A 20,682-nucleotide genomic window follows, 5' to 3' on the forward strand; every position below is an offset into this window, starting at 1 on the left:
AAGGCTTTGGCTTTTTCTTGGATGACTGGATCTCCAAAGGTAACTGTCTTTTGTGTGAGTGGACATTGCCATATTTATCTGGTTATCCTTAAAAGTTTTTTCCCCGGATACAATTCCTTTTCATTTTCTCAGTGTCCCAGACCAGGGAGGAAGTTTCAGGCTGCAGTTTATAGTGGGTAAGCACTTTAAAAAAGCAAGCACAGGGTCAGGGAGTGCAGACCCAGAGGTTGAGGTAAAGGTCACTGAGCACGTATGTCCTATTCTGGAGCAGGATGCCAGTTCCATGGTAGTGAGCTCACTAGGTAGGCGAGGGATCTTTGTGAGAGGTTGTCAAGAGTGGGGAGGGAGGCATTTTCCTATCATTTCGTCTTTGCTTCACAGAAGAATGGCAAAGGGCTTGTGCTGTTTGGTGTGGAAATGGAGAAAACTGGCTTGGTAAGAAAGAACCTCTTGGAATTCAGACGTTAGCTGGCTTTTTGTTTTACCTCCAGTTATTTGAAGCATCTTCCACTGTTACTCTGAGGTTCCTAGAGGAGAGGTTTTGGTTTTTGTAGATCTCAAGAGGTTTAATGGCAGTCTTCTGTCTTGCTTTTCTAAAAGAGGTTTTCTAGTTCGGGTAAGGAGTGATGCTGGGAATCATTCTGTTTGTTTTGTGCGGGGAGTTAAAATGCATAATTACAATGTTCCCCTGTAACTTTGTAGCTTATAAACATGTCAGGTAAATGAATCGGATTATTCCAAGATATAAGTTGGACATAATGTGTGTAGCATCAGTTCCAGCTGAATAAAGACTGGTCTGTTTTTTCTGATGTTGCCCTTGAGCCTTATGTTGTCTTTAATAGGCTTTTAAATTTTAATGTTCAGAAATTTAGAACAGTAGGCTCAATTCTGCTGAGAAGAGAGAAGCTGATCTCGTGGTTTAAAGTGCAGAACTGGAGATGGGGAGTTTTAGCCCCCTTAAGAATCCCATCCGTGGGCTGTTATTTAATAGTGCCCTTCAGTTTGCTGATCTGTAAAAGGAAGACAATGCTGGTATCTCGTCAGGACCTAAAAAAGCGTGTTCAGTATCTCGGGTAGAAGGTGCTATTTATATTGCTTGTGTCTGCTCTAATATCTTTTAGAACAGGTGCACCACAAAAAAGGTGTATAACTAGCCTTGCACATTTCTATGGTTTTCTTTGTGGGAGTCTGCCTCTTGTGCTGCAGGAGGACAAAGAAAAACCTGTGCCTGTGAAAGTTGCTTTGCATCAGCCGGTCCTGTTAAGTGACGTAGGTAGCTTAGAAAAAGAGATTAAAAGCAAGAATATACCAGTAAGGTTATATCCAAAGTCTGTAGAAGTAAACAAAAAAGGTAGTTTCAATCTCTTTGGAGAGTTTGAACTCCAGAGGAGGAGCAATGTGAGGAAAGAGGTTAAAGCCTTTAAAGAAATATGGCCATTAGTTCTAATGGAGAAAGTAAAGTAAAAGAAGCATTGCCCAGCAGCCAAACCCACCTGTCTTCCTAGAAATAAATTTTGAAGGTTTAAAACCATTCAGAATTTAGAGAAAATTCATAGGTGCCAGCAGTTTTACAAATACAGCTGCAGTCACCAATGTAAGTATTTACCACAGTTATTGTGAAAGCCTTTCTGGGAGTTCACCAATTACCAAGTCAAGCAACTTAATTATGGACAAATAGTTTTGTATTCCACAGGCTCTAGGACTTGGAACATAATGTTAGTGGTTGACATTCTTTCCTGGAAAATGAAAGTGTGAATTATTTTAAATCCTCCTCTTTTTTTTTTTTTTTTTTTTTTTAAATTAAGCAACTCGACCACCCTCTGACAGCCATAATGCACTAGGCAAAAATTAAAATACTTCTAACTAATATCCATGTACTTTGTACTTTGCTGTACCCTCTACCTCTGCCTCCTCTAAATAGTCTTTATTCCTAACCATTTTGAGATTCTTAAAGCAGTGCTTATTTCTCATCATCAGTGGTTTGGGTTTTTCCCCCCTCACCCTGTGGGAAGGTTTCTGAGACACCTACCTTTTCAGAGTTTGGAAGAAGTATAGTTTCTTTTGTGCAGGGATGCCAAGATACTTGTCAGCACACAGTGGAAAAGGCTCAGTAATTATTTAATTTTTCCTCTGTGTGTTCTTAAACTATTACCACAGTGGCTGAAATCCCCAGAGGAGAGGTTCCCTTAATACAGAAACAGTGGTGGTAAATTCCTCATTTATGCTGATTGATAACTGTCACTGCTTTTTGTTTCAGGTTCTCCTTGATGAACTTTCATCCACTAAATATTGGGTATCCATGCATGTCTCAGACCATAGTGGATTTCATTACCGCCAGTTCTTACTCAAGTCCTTGATAGGCAGAACTGTGACTGACACTAGTGTACTGGTACAAAATCAAATGATAAATGAGCAAAACCCTAACCTTCAAAAGGAGGAGGAGACTGCAGGGGCAGAAGCAGCCTGTGCGGAGGAGCAGAGCGTGGATCTCCCCCGCCATTTAGAGGAAGAGTTGGAGCTCTGCACTGAACTGATTGATACTTACCCAGGGCATGAAACCTTGTGGTGTCATAGGTAAGTGGACTTGGTCAAAAGAGTGTCCTTCTGATTTATGAATTGTTCTTTGCCTGATGTTTCCAGACAAACTGTTGTTCTGATTTTAAAAGGTACCACTCAATAAAAGATTTCTAAGATACCATGTCTTAAGCCTCTGGAAAACATTCAAGAGCATAATCAGAGCTATTGAATGGAAAATTTGATTGGGCTTAAGTATCTTGCGGATGTAAGCTCCACTTGTCACTGTAGTTTGTGTAAGAGACGCAAGATACTGTTAAATCAGCCTCCTCACACTTGAAATGTTTAAAGGGCAAAAGATGAGCAAAAGATAGGCAGAAGATGGATCAACTGCAGAAAACCTCTGCTTTGCCAGCTGGGTGTATGTGCCTGACTAGGTAATAGCCAATTTGCCAAAGTGACACTGAGCCCTTTTTTGTAGAGTGTGAGCAGTGACAGCAGATTTTATGCCTGTTTGTGGGGGAATCTGGTGGGATGGCAAATGAACCGAAGCAGTTCAGCAGCAACAGCAGCTTATTTTCAGTGCATGACTTTTTTTTTTCTTTCCTTTTCTTCCTTCCTTTTCCTCTGAAGAAGGTGTGTGTTCTACCTTCAGCACCACCTAAGCAACAAACTTCCTCTTCCAAGTGCAGTGGTATCATCTGTGGACAGCAGTGATGAAACTCTGAATAATTCCCACCACAGTCCTGCGACAAGTCACATGGCACAAGCTATGGATGTTGATGGTTTGAATGAATCCAGCAGCAAACAAGGTTATACCCAAGAAACAAAACGCCTGAAGCGTGCTCCTATGCAGGACTCTTTTGGTCCAGAACTGGAATACCGGTTCATTGATAAAGTACTATCAACTTGTAGGGATGCGGACCAAGCCAGGTTTGCTACTGCTTATAGGAAATGGTTAGTTACTTTTTTAGGTCAGTGAAGGAAGAGTTTAAAGCCTTCAGGGTTCTTCTTTTAGTGCAATATTCTCTTTTCAGACACAAATGCATGTCTTGGTTGCAAGTGTTAGTTAACCATGTGTTTCTCACTCCTTTAATGGTCAGTCCTAAAGTTCATATTCAGAGTAGAAGTCTGTCACTTTATTTATTAAAGAACTGGCATACCTTTTTATTAAGCAAATGCAGTTTGTTCTTTAATCTTTTTAAGAAATCACTCTGTGTCAGCTTCCTACTGTGCCATTTTCTTATTTTTTAACTTCTGCATTAAGGGGGACTCTGAATCATTTGGCTTTAAAAAAAAAAAAAGTCAGAAATGCTTTTGAAACAGAGTGTCTGGAAAAAGAATAGGAGGATCTGTCAGTATCAGCTAAACCTGTTTCCAGGTTGTTCCTCTTTACTATAGTGGCATCTTGCTAATACATTATTGGATTCAGACTATACTTGGTGAGTGCTATTACTTTTGCAGTAGCAGCCTTTGGTAGCACACCAGACTGCAGTGTTTCTTTCTCAAGGCTCCAGTAACAATATTAGAGCCATGCCTTTTACTATTGTAACTGGGGTTTTGTTTGCTTATTAGTTGTCACACAAGTTTGATAGGAAAGTCTATGAAGTTGAAATCCTGACGAGCAGATACAGGAAAATGTGACAGAAAATAGTTCACACACACACGTTCACACTCACAGTCAGACCTATATTTGGAAATACTTTCTTAGAACAGACTACTTTACCTTCGTTTCCTACTTGGTATTTATTTATTTATTTTATTGCAACAATCCCGAATTAATGACACTTGATACACATTTCTGAATGTATTGTGTACACTACAGAATCCCAGCCTACTAAGTCACACATTGGTAACTTGTACTTAACAAAGATCATGCAAGTCCAATAGATGATGGAGTAAAAAGTGATTCTTCTGACTGGTCATTGAGACTACACAATTCAAAAAAAAAAAAAAAAAAGACAGCAGGAAGGAGATCTCTCTTCACTTCTGTTCTTTTGCAGAGCTTCAGTTTTGGGTTTTTTTTTTTTCTTTTGACTCTTCCTTAAGAGCACTTCTCCAACCATACATCTCTGTTTACATAACTGTAAATTTTAAGGGAATTTGAAACACATTTCTATTCCAGTGAACTTAAACATGAATGGTTTATTTTGTCATTTCCTTAGAACTTGTCTATATAAGGGATTTTTTTAGACTAATGGAATTGTGCTGGTCCAAAGACCCAGAGGAGAAACATTGTACGACTGTAGAAGTTTGTACAATGGCAACATCGCCTCTGTTCCAAACAGACTATTCACCGAGGGGATTAAATTTTCAAGCTAGAGTCTTCGCCAAAATTGCTGTATATTTCTCCTACCCAAAGTGCCTCCTTGACTGTGATAAGTTTCAAGCTGCTGTTTCTGTTGGGCAGAGAGCGCGACAATGAGGGAGAAAAAAAAAACAAAACGGGTAGCCTGCTCAAAAGGTACCATTTGGAAAGAAAAAAGGCACTCAAAACATGTGGAAGTCCAACAGTTCTAAATAATTTGATGGATGGGGGTTACTCTTGCATTTCAAAATGAAAATAGACCACCTCTAGTCTTAGAGAGTATGTTCATAAATCATTTTAGGCACAGAGTAGCTAACAGACATTTCTAAATGTACACTCTTCTGTTTACAGTACCTAGTAAGACTGACCTGGGCTTGAGCACCTCCATGGCAAAGCTGTGTCTCAGTGTGCATCCATACCTGCCTCTGTATAGCTAGGGACGTACTACATGGCTGTTTGTTTTGAGGTGCTCTGGGATGCTGTCTTGGCTGATGGTTTGAGTTGCAGAAGAACGTAATCGATGTGTGAAGGAGGTGTGGGAATGGCTTGAGAGGGTAATTTTGTCATAAGATACTGTCTCTGTGACCACTGACAGATGGGTAGATGCAGGTACAAACTGGAGTCTGAACTTAAGAACTTAATGCGAGCAAGAACTTTTACCCATCCCAGAGGACCTGATGGTTTTTGAGTATGAAAGATACATGGAAGCATATGTAGTACCCTGGGTCAGCTTGATTAACAATATCCCATTAATGACTAGTATGAACCTGGAAGGTGTGAAGTCAGCTGGCGATGTATTAAGGATCACATTCTTAGTCCTAGATTACTTAGAGAGTTAGTAATGTACTTGTGTGTTCTGTTTACCATGGCAAAAATTACCTGTTCATGAGAAAAACATTAGTGGCAGGAGCAGACTGGGAAGTGGGAGCATGATAAGAAATATTTCGTGAACTGTGGAAGGGAAGAGATGCTCTCTTCTTGCGCTGGAATGATTGAGGGTTTTAGAGGAGAAGATTTATATTAGAATCTGACTTGAAACCCATTATACATTTCTTCCAGACTATAATCTGAAGTCTTAGTTGGCTTTCTTAGAGCTATATTGTGGAAGTACTGTGCTATTGAATTTGACAATCTTTCCATCATAAACACTTAAGATCAAACAGCTGCCCTCATATACATGTGTGCAGTTCCTATTCATGTCAGCACAAGTTATGCATGCTTGTAGGAAGACAAGGTTTGGTCCTACATAACTGAACAGAGTTGCATTGTATTTTTATACTTGGAAAATGTTCTGAGAGCTCTGATTAGAGATGGTGCTGAAACTTTTATTACTTTTACAAAACACTGATGGCTGTAGTATGACTCTTAAGTGTTGGTTTTTAGAGCCTGCACCTGATGGAAATACTGCCCCCCACCCCCTTTTTTTTTAATCCAGTGAGAATAGTTACATTTAGAAATGTTTGCAGACCAGACTCTGCCACACAGAAAACTAAACAATAAAAGTGAAATTGAAACAAGTCATATCTTCCCTTTGGAGAGAAATGCAAACAATAAGCTGTCAAAATCGAGCTTTAACTTTTTGATCGTAACAATATAAATTATATGAAAGAAGAAAATATATAACTAAATTACTTCAAGCTGTCAATGTCCTGAAGCCTCTTACATGAAATGACTGAAGAGATACTTCCAACAGATTGCATTAAGCTGACAACTGTGTGATGTCCTGGAACTCTGATCTTTGGAACATACCTGTCTAACCATTCACTATTACTGCAGAGTCCCATTTGGGCACCATGTGAAAAAAAGAAAAGTGGCTTCAGGCCATTGGTAGTTAACATGCATAAAGGTTACCGAGTACAGCTTCTTTAAGTAATGTATTTTAGTCGTTTTGTATTTCAGAGGTCAGGGAATTATAATGTAGTCAATGAACATTCTTGCGGAGAAAATGTCCAACAGAAGCTGCAGAATACAAGAGATTCACTCTCTGAAGTTCCTTCAAATATAAAATCAAACTTTGTACATCTGTAAACGTCTTCATATAAAGTTAAGCATCTTTAGTGATTTCTGTCTTCTGCTGTAGTATGTGTCATTTGAATTGATGCAAATTCTTTTTGTTCATTGGATTAGTCTTTGTAGAAATTTCTTTGTGCTAGAAACAAAGGGGTTTGGGGAACAAATGTAATTTGAAACTACAGAAATTAGAATACAAGGAATCACATCTTTAAGGGGATAAAATACATGCTGCTAAATACATTAACTGTTATTTCATAGGCATTTGGTTTATCTTGTGTGTTACAGTCACTGGAGCAACACATGCAGCATTAAAGATAGCTACAATAACAAACTTGTATAAAGTTATTATTGGAACACATTGCTATAGCTGCTCTGATTAATATTTGTTAATCTACTCATGCCTGCATACTAGTGTTTTCTTGTGTTCTTGCATATTCTTTATACAATCAAATCTTTATGTCATTTAAATAGGGGGAAAAGTAAATTGTCAGTTTATACTGTTTGATTAATTACCTTACATAAAACTTGTTTTAAGACAAAAAAAGCAAAGTGAGAAAGCTTAGATTCTGTCTTACAGTCAAAATTTATGGCATTTCCAGTTTTGTGTTAATGCTGCTTAATTAGAATGTGTAGCTAGTCTTTATGGACAGGAGTGAGTTTTTTCCTAAGTAGATAATTAATGAATTTTTAAAACAGTACTGTATAATATTGATGAGCAGAAATGAAGGGTTTTGGAAAGGCTTGTCTGCATAGCCAGACTCAACAAGCATACTTTTTCATATAATACAATGAACAAAATGTGACTACCAGAGAATAATTTAAGTGGTGAGTCTTCAGAGACTTGATGATTGAATTTTTGAACAAGGTTGTTGGCTTAGTTTTGTTTTCCCTTCTCTGAGGGAAGAATGTTCCTTAGGTTTTTTTTAATTTAGTAGGAAGTGAACCATTGCACTTAACTGTGTGGGTAAAAAAAAACACAACTCATGAGTTGTATCTTCTAGAGCAATTCTGGGGAAAGAAGCAGTGAAATGAAATGTGGATGTTACTTTTAAATGCATGTTTGTCTTGTACGCATTAGGTGATGAGAGGTCTTTACAATTAGATCTTACTGTTTTATTAATGTCAGATATAAAGGAAAGGGGGTAACTCGCCTATTCTCAGATGCACTTAATATTCAAGTTAATTTCAAAGGAGATTCTGTATCCCTGTCTAAGATAATTTTTCTTCTTTCCTTCCCATGTGCTCAGAGGTGTGTTTCCTTCCCAACCTCTTCTCTGTTCTTCCAACCAGCAAAGAAGAATGTAGCAAAGCATTGGTGAGGTGGCCTCATTTCATGTTTAGATAACTCTGACTACCTCCCAAAACGTGCTCTGATTGATGTCCTTAAGTGGAGTTCATCAGGCTCAGTTTTTTCGGAACCTCATGCTAGGCCTACATCCTCTTTCAGAGGTGAAAAGCAAGAGCTTTATCTATGAAGCCATCTAGTTTCTCCAGGAGAGTTTAAAGGAGAAAAGGGGGGGAAAAAAACCAAAAAAACAAGCAAACAAAAAAAACCCCAAAAACAAAAAACAAACCACCTTGTAGTTAAAGTTGGGAAAGCTAGAATTAGCATAAACTTTTATTAGTCTTTTCCTCTGAAGAAGCAATGTATTGCTGAAAAATGGAGGAAATAGTGCTTCCAAGAAATTCCTTGTGCACAGTTTATGCTTCCGAAGTATAGACCTGACACTTTCTAGTGGCTTTTCCTTAGTGTGTAATGTTACTTCTCAGGGCATAGTCTATTGTAGTGAATTAGGGTACATTTTTACAGTTTATAATTATTGATTAAAAAAAAGAAAAACATAAATGCTAAACATGTAATAACTGGCTTCTAATTTTTTTTGTCTAGCATAGTGTTTTATATCTACCCATGAGCTAATACTGTACCTAATGATTCACACTAGACCTTACCATCTCATCTGCATCATGTTGTTATTCTGTGTCTTAAATTGATGTTGCAGTCTTGCAGGAAGCTCCTGATAGTTGCTGGGTTTCTTCTCTGAGTTCCCGAGTACTATTCAGTAGGATATTCAGTATCTCACAAAGGCACATGTTGTAATGATGGGGAAGATTTTTACAGTATCTGTGTCAATGCACTATGTAACTTAGATTTATCTTTTTAAAAAACTTTTGTTAGGATTCTGAATACTAGAATTGCAAAAGCTTTTAGTAGTTGGTAGCTGGCAGACGCTTATGTACAATACAACTATTCTGAAGAGCAGAACTCTTAACTGAAGTCTAGTTTATTAAGCATCTTTATCTGCACCATCTGGAACCTGCTGTTAATCCTACTGTATAGATGGAGGTGGGGAGAACCCACAGCAAGGTGCATATTTTCTTCACAGGACACTTTCTGAACAGAATATAATTATGGTGAAACAAAGAGCTTTTCCTGGATGGGGTATTCCTTTACGTTCATTGTGAATAAAGTTTTGAAATTGGTACATCATTAATACAGTAAGATTTCCTGAATGGCTGTGTAGAATGAGTAGATGAATTTTTTTTTAACAGAGTATTCCCTGTTATTAAAAAAACCACATAAATGATACAAGGTACCAGAACTTGTTTTTGCAAGACAAAATATATTTATACCTACTGTGTTCATTCCCCTTTGTTCCAGTGTTTCTTTTTTGAAGTGGCTACATTTAAAACTGCGTAGTCATCTTGAAAAGTGTGCTTGGGAATGTTGTCTTTAATTTAAGGTAATAGAAATAGTAGATGTCTTAAATGGCTTTAAGTAGCATTAAGATCCAAGGTAGTGACAGCATTTAAGTGAGCCATTAAACACTAATTTTGTAACACCGTCATGTCCATCAAAGTACTATTCTCTGTAGGGGAAAATGCTTATTTTATCAAGATATGTGGAAAAAATATTTAATTCTCACAGCTTTCATATTGGGGGAGATACAGTTGATTTTAAGCATAGTATTTTGCAATATTTTTTCTATGAAAAATTCTCAGATACACATTTGTGACCATTGTAAATTTTATGTAGATTTCCAATGCAGATAAATTAGATAAATGGTAAGTTTTGTAGCAGAAATAATAAAATGATGACAGGACAGTAAGACACTGGAAAGTAATCTGATAAATGGTCGGTGTTCTACAGGATAGTGAATGTAAAGCATTGTTTGTTTTTTACTGGTCTTACTTTGTCATAGGATTAATTCCTTTCAGAGGGGGATAGTCGTCTTTTTTGTCATCAATAGAGAGCTTATCTGTGAATAAATTATCTATATTTATTCTCCCACAATAAGTGTGCATGTATGCATGGACAGATGGATGGATGGCAGAACTGTATTTATGTTATGACCTGTGAAAAAGGCAAAATCAACCATGTACGGCTATTTTTAAATAACACTGGTGATCTGCAAACAGAACTTTTCCGTGGAAGACCTGTCCTAAGTCTGAGTCTAGCAGGATTGTTGCCAATGTCAGGGTTTTTGCTGAAAGCCATGACATCTCTTGCATCCCCTCTCTGGCTTAGTCTGCCCTCCTTTCATGATACTTGGGCAAATGTATGCACACACAAACCAAATTATTAGTGGTGGTGTTTATTCCAAGTGCTTGTAGGGAGCGTTTGAGACTGTGAAAGATTCTGTAAGGTCTGGCAGGCTGGGAGAACTGGGACGTGCTCAGCCAGTGTCCTACGTGGGGGACACATTTCAGGAGTCCTCCAGGAAGGAACAGACAGGCATGTTTTGGATGAAGTGCTTTAGCATCACAGGAGACTGGGAGAAGTATGTCAGACAGAAACTAGCAACTGAAATCGGTATTTGAATACAAGCAGTCTTTTTGGTACTTTATTTTTGATGTTTTTCTCATGTTCTTTTTATAAAAAATGAATGACATTAAAAAAAAGATGTTTTTAAGTTACTCATCATTTTGAATGCCTTCTGATTTTGAATTATTGGATTTGAGAGCTCTCCTTGAAGGGCTCCATTTTATTGGAAAATGCTAGCAACTTTTCTCTCGTCTCCTAGACAATGTGATTCATTCCAAATGTTCTAAAATGATCACCTAAAAATCACAGGGCATTACTGCAAATATTGCTCATAATCTTAAATGCAAAACTTAAAAAAGCAAGGACATGTTGTGCTCACAGAGGTGTTTTTTTTTTCATTTTATCTCACTAGCTGCTAGGACAGAAGATAGAGTTTGTAGGGAAGCCCTGAGTCGATATGTACAATCTTGGTTTACTTAATTTGGGGTTTCATTAAATCAGAAAGCTTAGTATGAGCAAGTAATAAACCCTCCAGGGTCCTTGTACAGAAGTAAGTTGCAGGATCTGGTCATTAGTTTGTTTCTGATCCGAGTGCTTAATTTTTACATCTGTTAAAATGAGTGACACAATTCCCACTGACTTCACTGACGTAGGATCAGGCCCTGCTGCGGAGGGAATATCAGCCGCTACATGGTAGCTTTGACTTTTTTTTAGTGTGATGGATTGTATGTGACTTCTTTGTCTTTTGCAAATGGTCGTATTTATGGCTTCAAGGAAAAAAGCAGTTAGGGTAGTGTATATTCATTAGCACTGTGGTTGAGGAGAAACTGTTAAGGTTGTGGAATATTACAGGTTTAAAAGGGCAGCTAGAGAGAAATATGGGTACTACGGGGTATCAATAGCTAAGAAAGCTCTTCCCCCCCCCCCCCCCCTTTCTTTTTTCCCCCTCTTTTGTAGTGGAAAAATGTTCATACAATATACCTGTGTGCAAACCAGGATAACACATTCGTTTGGGAAGTATTGCATATAAATAGCATTTAGGTCAATGCCTGAGTTTTATGCAAGATATTTAGGGATGAATGGTAAGCTTTTATGTGCCATGTGATAGCTGAAGCAATATTGAAGGGAGAAAGTCTTAATAAATAGCGAATGGCTTAACTTTTACTGTTCTCTAAGCGTGCTATATACATTTATGGTGCAACAATAAATGGCACGTTTGTCACCCTGTCATCTCACAAATGATTATAACTAGGTAACAGCTAATTTCCTTTTTAAAATGCATCTGCTTAATGTTGATTTGAGATGTTCTACAATTATTTGTTGTTATCTAGTACTAGATAATTTTCTCCACACCTTTAATCCATCTTCAATGGAATCTAGCCAGGTGTAGATTTTCATGGTTATAAATCTAGTTTTGCTGTGAAGGGAAGTTGAAATTCTGCCACATAAAAACGTTCAGTTTTCTGATGTCTAGTTAGAAACATAGGAGGGCATCCTAGCACTGCTTTCCTGTTGTGCACACTGAGTTTTACCTTGTTTATCTCCAATATTTTGTATTGCATGTTAATTAAATTTTTACATATCCTAGTAGTACAAAATATATTTAAAAAAAAAAAAAAAGAGCACCTCTACAGCCCTAACTATTCTATGCAGATGTCTTCCAAAATTTACAGGTACAATTTTAGTGGTGGTGGTTGGTAAATAGATTTTTTTTTTTCACTTATTTATCAGCAGACTTGTTTTTATATGTATTAGTGATAGAATGGACTAAGCACAGCCCTAAGTTATTGTATTTCTGTAGAAAATGGAAAATAGTGTAAAATCGTTTTTGTTAAATGTTGGCAGTTTTTAAATAAACTTTTCATCTCCTAAAACTCTCTGTTTTCTGTGACAACGTATTTACCCTGCACTCCAATTTCATTGTTTACCAGCAGATACCTTTCCTAATTTTTGCTACTCTCTTTTCAGTGATAAGCTTCTTTTAACAGGAACTGCATCTTCTCTTGTGAATTTAGCTGATGGCAGCAGACTTATGGTCCATTTAAACATCGACAGTTAAGACTTTTTCAAATGCATTCCTGTATCTTTTGTTCAAGCTTAGTTTATGAAAGGATGGAGATGAACAGCAGCTCTTCCGTATAAGAAATTTCTTTCTGGCAATAGGCAGCTGGCTGTACTGTCTAGGGTTGCAGAACTTGGGACAGCTGAATGATCCTCATGTTTCTGTAACTTCTTTAAGTTTCAGCATGGTGTTCAGTGATGTGCTTGCCTTTTTCGAAACCTGGAATCAACTGGAATAGCTTATGCCAGTCTTTCCAGGGTTCATACAATTTCTGTGCTGTCATAATTGTCACAAACATTTCACGGATCTTAAAAGCAGGTAACTGCCCTCTTATGTTCAAAAATTACTTTGATTCATATTGAAGATAGATATAATATAGAAGCGTGGTACTTTGATCCCAGTTGATTGGCTTTAGAACATAAATTTTGCTGTATAAATTTTATGAGACTACCTGAAGAAGAATCCCCTAATCTGAACTGGATGAAAAGATGCTTGAGGTATGCTCGCTGTTTTTGTAAACTTTCTAATTATGCAAATGTATATGCATTAACACCTGGATCCACAGTTGTAGATCTGCAGTTATGCTCCTCAAATGGCATTCTACTTCATGTATAGTTTTGTGCTTTCATTTATCAAAAAGTGTTCATTGTTTATCAAAACTGACTTATATGTTAAGATATCTTTCATAGAGTTGAGTTAATGCTGCAGTAAATTTGCTTCCAGTCCTTGTACATCGGGGCAATCAATAGCTCTCTAAAGAGCTTTCATTCCAGGCTGTTATCCAAATAATTCTGGGGTTCATACAATATAAATAAATATTTAATAATTTATTACAATATTCTTTTATATTAATATTTAATAATATATTATTAACAGAATGTGTGGTTGGGCTTAGTTTTTTTTAATCTAAGCAATGGCAACATTAGGATATTTCAATGTAAGACCATATGTAAAAGATTCTTCAAATAAAGTTAGCGTATATTTTAGATATTTTACAGTACTGTAAGAGACTGAAGTGTTAAGAACAATTGTCTCAAAGCTTGCTTGTGTGTGTTTATCTGATAAGACCGGACAGCAGACCACTCTTTTGTCTGATAAGACCCGAGGGCAGACCGCTTTTTGGCTTATCAGGTACCACCATCTGGCAAGGAAACCTGTGCAAACTTGCTGAAGCAACAGGCCATTCTTTGGCTTATCGGGCACCACCAAGAATAGGACACCAACTGGTATATCTGGGTCAGGCCGCTTGCCCACCAACAATATATATTGTGTGATTAGATGTGCACATGTTGGGTACGTGATGTTGCCCTGGGTAACCAAACGGAATCGAGAGGGCAAACCCCCTCTCCAGCACCAGATAAAAGACGGCACAACGAAACCTGGGTGTGGCCATCCACCACCGAAAGCTGAAGACTGAGGACCAACGGGATGCCGCTGGATCCATGGTGGTGACTATCCTTTGCTTATCTCTCTGAATGCCTGCTTAATTTCCTCCTAATATTTCCTGCCTTTCCCATCGCTTTACTCTTTTATATTTACCCAATAAAACATCTGATTGGCAGCATATGACCTCGTTTGTGTCTTAATTTCGCTCTTGGGATCATTACAAACCTTCCCTGAGCCTGACAATCAGACTGGGACTTAACAAGTGCATGACTGGAATTGTAGGTCCAATAATTCTCAAGTTTACTTAAATGTTTCTCAGATTGTCTTGTCGTCCTGGTATCTTGTTCATCAGATACACTTGCAAAGTAATGAGCTAACAACAGATATGAAAAGAAACAAAAAATGTGATGTATCTGCATGGTCATTCTCTTCTACTTGCACTTCATAGTGGTGTTGTCTGGTATAGGCCTTCAAATCTTCCACCGTTTTCCAGTTCTAATAAATCTAAATGTTCCCCAGCTACTAATAAGCACATGAAGACCTCTAGAACTCCTTTGCTGGACGCCAGAAGGGGGTGGTGGCGTTGTCTAGCTTCTCAGAGGTACGGAGCACCTGGCTGTTCCCCTGCGGCCTGTTTGGGGTTGCTACACCTTTGAAAAGCAAGCCATGGATTCACCGCTTCCTCTGTAACTGAACAGTTGAAGCACCTTTGAGAACTACTTTTCTGCAGTATATGATAAGGAAAAAAAGAAAGGAAGTGGAAATGTTAAGAAATATCTCAGTAGAGCGGGGTAAGTTGGTGGGGCACAGCATAAAAAAAGGCATGACAAGCAGTTTTGTTGTTTGGCCAAGTCTTACCATTACCTATGGCATGCAGACGTGTTGACAATCTAGGAAAGCAGGGTCTGAGGGAAGCAGACAGCCTTTTGAGGGCAAGCATGTTTCGACATCTGAAGTGGGGTGTTCGCAAGGGAAGTTTTCTGTTTTACTGTGGGACAGCGTTTTTAATTTCTCTTGCATATATGCTATCTCAACTCTGCCATGCCCTGTGGTATCAGTATTTCTTTTGCCGAAGTAACATTCCTGGTGGCTTACAGCTCAAAAGATAAAGTGGTAACAAAGATTTTTAGCTGCAGAACTGGTGGGGTTTCACAGGTCTTGCTCTCTTTCTCCATATAAGCTTGCTCGTTTAAACAGAAGTATTAATATGCCTGGCACCTCCATCTGATTGGAAAAAGTGACATCTCTGAAGGTGCACTTAGCGATTTCCATGGCAATCAGTGATTACCAAGTGGAGTCAAACAGAAGGCAGGAAGAGAAAGATCAGTCCAGCTGTTTATTATCATCATCCACGCTAAAGCTAAAAGCATACATCTTTAATTCAACACATACAGGCATGAAGCTAAGTAAGACTATGAGCCATCCCAGTTCTATAGTGTCACTTCACGTTAGCAGATCTGCGTATGCATGTTGTTTAGGGAGGTGACTGTTTTTAGCCAGGAAGATTTATCAGAGCTGCAAATAAATCAGTGGAGCCATGAAAATTCAGTAGTCACTGATAATCTGTTGACTTTAATTTCTTTCCTCATTGGCGTGGCTTCACTACTGAAGGGCAACACGGCTTTTTCTGAGGAAAAGGGAAGTGGGAACCTTCCTCTCCATGCGTAACTGCTGTCTTTACGATGTACTGTCTGGCTCCGTTTTGCAGGTGATTGGCCCCTTCTGTACCCCTTGCTGTCTACCACTGGTTTGTTCCTCCCCATTCCCACTCCTGCGCATTCCTTCACCAGCCTGCACAGTCCCACCGATGCCCTTGGGCATCCTGGGCCCTCGGGTTTGCATCCTCATCAGTTGCAACTTCCCCATTTGCCTGCAGTTTCTTAATAACCCATCAGTTAGTGTGACTGATGAGGTCTGTTTCTCGCCTTTGTCTCTGTTAGTTCATCTGTTGGGTTTGTGCCTCTCTGTGTTCTTGTTTATGGCTTCCCCCTTCACTTATTATCCCCTTTGGTATTGAAAAGGTCCTTGACCAGATACCCTTAAGGGAGCAGAGGTGCTCTCCTTCTACGCACCCTTGCACAAACAGGTTTGCCTGTTTTCAGGGAGGTTGAAAAACTCCCTTCAGTGAAGTTTATCATATCCCATGACAGCTTTATTCTTCACTTTCTGAAGCCTTTTCAATTTGACTGAAAATGTAAAAGCTTTCAAAAAGCCTTGAAAAGGAATAGATACATTGGTTCCTACAGTCCTAGCAAACACAGCCTATTCAGTTTAGCAGTGCTTGACTTGAATTAATACAGAAACTAAAATATGCTTCCAGCTGCTCCATCTGTGATTGCACTGTCTTACAGGGAAAACTGCAACTACTGCTCTAACTGAGGAATCGGAGAGGAGAGTGGGTGGCAGAGGTGAGAAGTAGTTTCTTAGGGGCTAGAAGGGAGATGGAAAGGGAACAACATGAAACATAAATAGATTGGTTCCCTTTCTGTCTTAGAAGATTTCGGGTTTTCTCAGTCAGCAGTAGGTCTTCAATTACAACAGCCCAAATCTTGTGTGAGAAAGAGAATGTACTTGCATTAATAACGTGGATGCCACCAAAGGATCGTAACCGCACACTGTGAGAAACCTGCTTTACTGCTACAGGGAGCAGGCCAAGGGACCTGCTTGTCAGAAGATCTCAAGCCTGATCTGTCCCTTTTGTGAAGCATAAAGCTATTTTATGCTGAGTGTTTCTGGAAGTCTATGTCAGTGAAGTTGAGCTTTCCTTACACATTCCTGCATGGTAACTAGTTTGCGAGATACTGTCATACTTCTTTTTCTCTCTCTTTGTTATTTTCTGGACCAGTGAATATGGTTTTTGCCTTTTATTTCTGTAGTGCCAAAGGTTCAATAGTAGGAAAAAGGAGTATGTCCCCACTTGAGCAAAGATGGTAACTGTGTTTGAATATGATACGTGGTAGTTAAATGTGCTAAGCAGTATGCTGTGGCACAAAACAGGAGTGATTTGTTATTGCAGTTGTTGTTTGAGTTTTGATCAATCTGTAGGAGAAGGACAGGATTTCATCTGTGCTTTTGTTTTTAGCACCCGGCTGCTATGACTTTCATTCTGAAGAGTTTAAGTCATGTCGCATGTTGTGAAAGGGCTTGTTATACTAAAGCAGATTATTAATGACCAAAAGCAATGGAAAGAGAGAAAGGAAAAAAAAGCTCTTTGGTCTTATAGGTGTTGATCTTCAGAGTGCCAACACTTAATAGTTAGCGTTTTGATAGTCAACATTGCCATAGCTGGCATCTCTGTCCTCAGGGAGTCTACAATGTTTACTTCATATTGGAATGAATGGGATTTTGATATTGATATTTCATATATAGGATTTCATATTTCGTTTAAGGACAATGAACCTAGCTATTAGTGCTTTAATTACATATTTTGTAGTTTTCTCAGTTTCCTATGAAATAAAGCAATACTGCCCATGCTTTATACATAGGTTATTAACACAGTAAAGCTAAAGACTAAAGCTGAGAAAAATAACCATTAATTTTGATCCTGCTTTGAAAAACCCGAGGCCTTTGTATGTAGAGCACTTAACGATATACATCATATTTTACATAGCCCTTCTAACGTTCAGCACAAAATTCCTTTTCAGTGGCCGTGCTCTGCATTGCTCAGCACACCACAGCTCCTACCCCAGAAACCAAGGCATACAAATGTGCATAGATTTAACAAAATGCACTGTTGCACAAGAATCCTGTGGAGGAGGCGCCTGGGACACGGCTCTCTGGCCTGGCTCTTAGCCTCCACAGCTCATCTGTCATGCACTCAAAGGACATAAATTCAGTCTGCATGGAAAATTTTTATTGCAGTTTGAGTGATCTTTGTATTCCTATGTTTTTCAATAATACACGTATATATGTATGTATGTATATATGTTTTGTGATTTCAGTTTCTAAATTCCACAAAAACAGTAGATGGAAAGTGCTTAGATTAATGAGTAAGAGGCACAATTTTTACTAAGACTGCAACATTGTAACTGCAGGAAAGAATCCATGGCATTTTTCTGATATACCACATATGAACCACAGTATTCAGTCTTAGTTTTGATACTTTTTGGGTGAACATATTACATCTAGAAAAAAACTTTTAATAGGTTAACTGTTTAAACTCCTACCTACCACAGCTGGCTTCAAAAACTGCTAGTGAAATTAATGTCTGCGTGTACTGTTTTCACAGCAGTCTTTCCTCAGGAAGGTCTCTTAACACCAGAAGCTCTGATTTCAGACACCATTTCCCTTTTCATGTCATTAGTTACATCGTAACAGTTATAATGCAAACAGTTTACAAATAGTGGAGTCTTGCTATGCGTTAATGTAGATCAATGTAAAGCAATAATACTATAAATCAATAAAACCAGGCTTTATTTTAATAAAAGTTAATCTAAAAAAAAAGTGCTTTCTTCCTTCTTCACTCTTTTAATATACTTCAATTTATTCTTACGGTGACATATTGTAAAACCATGACAACAAAAAGATCACAAGAGAGGTCAGAAATATCAGACTACCTTTAGCTAAAATTAAGCTAAAGTAAAACAAAGAGAGTACATGTAACCATAGCAGTTGGCTACATCTTTACAGCAAGACAAACATTTTTTTAAAGGAACTGTGCTGTCAATACTTCAAATTTGTCAATACTGGTTTGGAAGCATGTCTGTCTCCTGCAACTCTCTTAAGAGGAACAAAAATGTAGATCTAGCATTTTCTCTTCCTCCTGTCTTCCTTCTTTGTGAAAAAAGGTTATAAGTGAACATACATTTATGTACCTATGTACATATTTTGAGCAGGGATGAAATTTCCTCACCAAAGTAATCAAAGATCCTCTTTCTTTAGCAACAGCCATAAGGCTGCCTTTCACCTTAACTTGGTTCATATGCTAATGCCAGAACATTTCTCAATTAGCCATCCGCTGACCCCTTTCACTCACTTGTACTGCCCACTCTTTTCACCTCTCTAAATGTCAGTCGTCCTTAAACCTGACCCAGCAATCTTACTTTGTAAGAGGAAAAAATGTCAGTGGAAAGGAACTGTGCATGAAATACATCATCCTTCATATCTACTGGACTTCACATCTCATTTGTCGCTGCCATCTACCATTTGGTGACTAGCATTTATGCATAGTCCCCCATTAAGTGAAGCTTTTACAAATGGAGTGTATAAAAGGATCTTTCTACACTGAATATAACAGACATATCTGAACTTGATTGCAACAAGCAGGCCTCCTCCTGGGCTAATTTACTTTGGCAAGGAGGATGCTCCATTTTCAGCATACAGAGTAACACACTTAACATTCAGAAGTTGACTTATCTTTATGCTTCACCATCACTTTAAAAAACGTGTTATAACAAACTTCAGATACATTAATAGCTCTTATAATTTGAATGAATGCAAGTATTAGCATAAACACAAGTCTAGACAGACCATTGTGTTTCATTTAGTCTGTTCCTTCTGTGTTCTCAGAGAACATGAAGACTATTTCAATTTTCCACAAGGCTTTATTATCCAATTCTACTCATCATTAAACCCCACAAATATCCCTGACTCCTATGGCAGCTTCTCTTGCGTTGGGTCTGCTTACTCTTGTGTATTTCAATTGCTTCACATTTCAATAAAAACTGTTGACTTTTTTATTCGTATATCTACTCCTGTTGTCTGAATGCAGGCCCCCACCTGGATGATTTCCTCATTCATCTGGAATAAGTCAGGCTAGGTTGGGTTTTGGTTTTGTTTTTATGTATTCACTGACCTTCAGACAAGACACGGACTCCTTCAGACTTATATTACGTTTCTCCAGTCAGCAAGGCCCAGGTATCACAAGTTATCATGAGGCTGACACTTAAGGTATCACTTACAATTACTGGCCACTTCAAAACAAAACAAAACCAAACCAAACCAGTTTCGCTGGCACATCTCTTTCAATCAGTGTTTAAAGAAGCACTTCAGTCCTGCCAGGCAGTGTGGTGAGGCCTAAGGTGTAAACAGTTGCAAAGTGCTCAAACAGCAGGTGTGAAATAATGTAATATATGCTTTGCATGGGATAGCTATCACTGCGACATTTATGCACTTCAAAGAAGAAATGGTAAAAGATCACACCTGATATCTGTCACAAGCTTCACCTTGAAAAAATAAGACCTGTGGCGCGTTCTGAAAGCCCCCACGTGCAAGTGATCTGCTGAATCCAGGAGATGACTAGCAGCAGGGAGTTTGTGCCTCCAGGGATCCTTCACTGGGACTACCTCCTTTCACTCTCTCTTGGACTCCTTGGGGCTACCAGTGGAAGTGCCTCAGCTAAGGTTCTTCCCACTTGCTGAAATGCAAAAACAAAGCTATCATGAAGGATATCAGTGCCAAGTCATCAATTTAAAACCTGAAATTGCAGGCAGGAGGCTATGGATTAAAAAACTGGAGCTGAGCCTAATTCCAGCCTGTTTTTGCCAAGCAGTTGGGCTGATGCCATGACTGGTTTCTATGGCATCGCATCCAGTACTAGAAGTACCTGACTCCAGGAACCAGCCCACCGGTGAGGGTACCATTTGGCTTGTTGCTGAAGTGATAAAAAGTCCCCATCGACAAAAAAAATCCAGTTGC

The 20,682-nt window shown here is 38.5% G+C and overlaps 1 protein-coding gene across 2 annotated transcripts in view; it reads left to right on the top strand.

Moving 5' to 3' along the window:
• Positions 1 to 12,684, top strand: part of PTAR1 (protein prenyltransferase alpha subunit repeat containing 1) — a 41,881-nt gene extending 29,197 nt beyond the window's left edge. Inside the window, exons 6-7 of one of the 2 annotated variants that reach the window (XM_082335513.1) lie at positions 2,258 to 2,574; positions 3,151 to 12,684. In XM_082335513.1, the coding sequence (XP_082191639.1) occupies positions 2,258 to 2,574; positions 3,151 to 3,496 (663 nt within the window). In that variant the 3' untranslated portion in view covers positions 3,497 to 12,684. Of the gene's footprint in view, positions 1 to 2,257; positions 2,575 to 3,147 lie in introns of both variants that reach the window. The other variant, XM_082335512.1, reaches the window with a different exon arrangement.
• The last annotated feature ends 7,998 nt before the right edge of the window (positions 12,685 to 20,682 follow it).

The sequence above is a fragment of the Platalea leucorodia genome (genome assembly GCF_965183815.1).
Source record: "Platalea leucorodia genome assembly, chromosome: Z".
NCBI lineage: Eukaryota > Metazoa > Chordata > Aves > Pelecaniformes > Threskiornithidae > Platalea > Platalea leucorodia.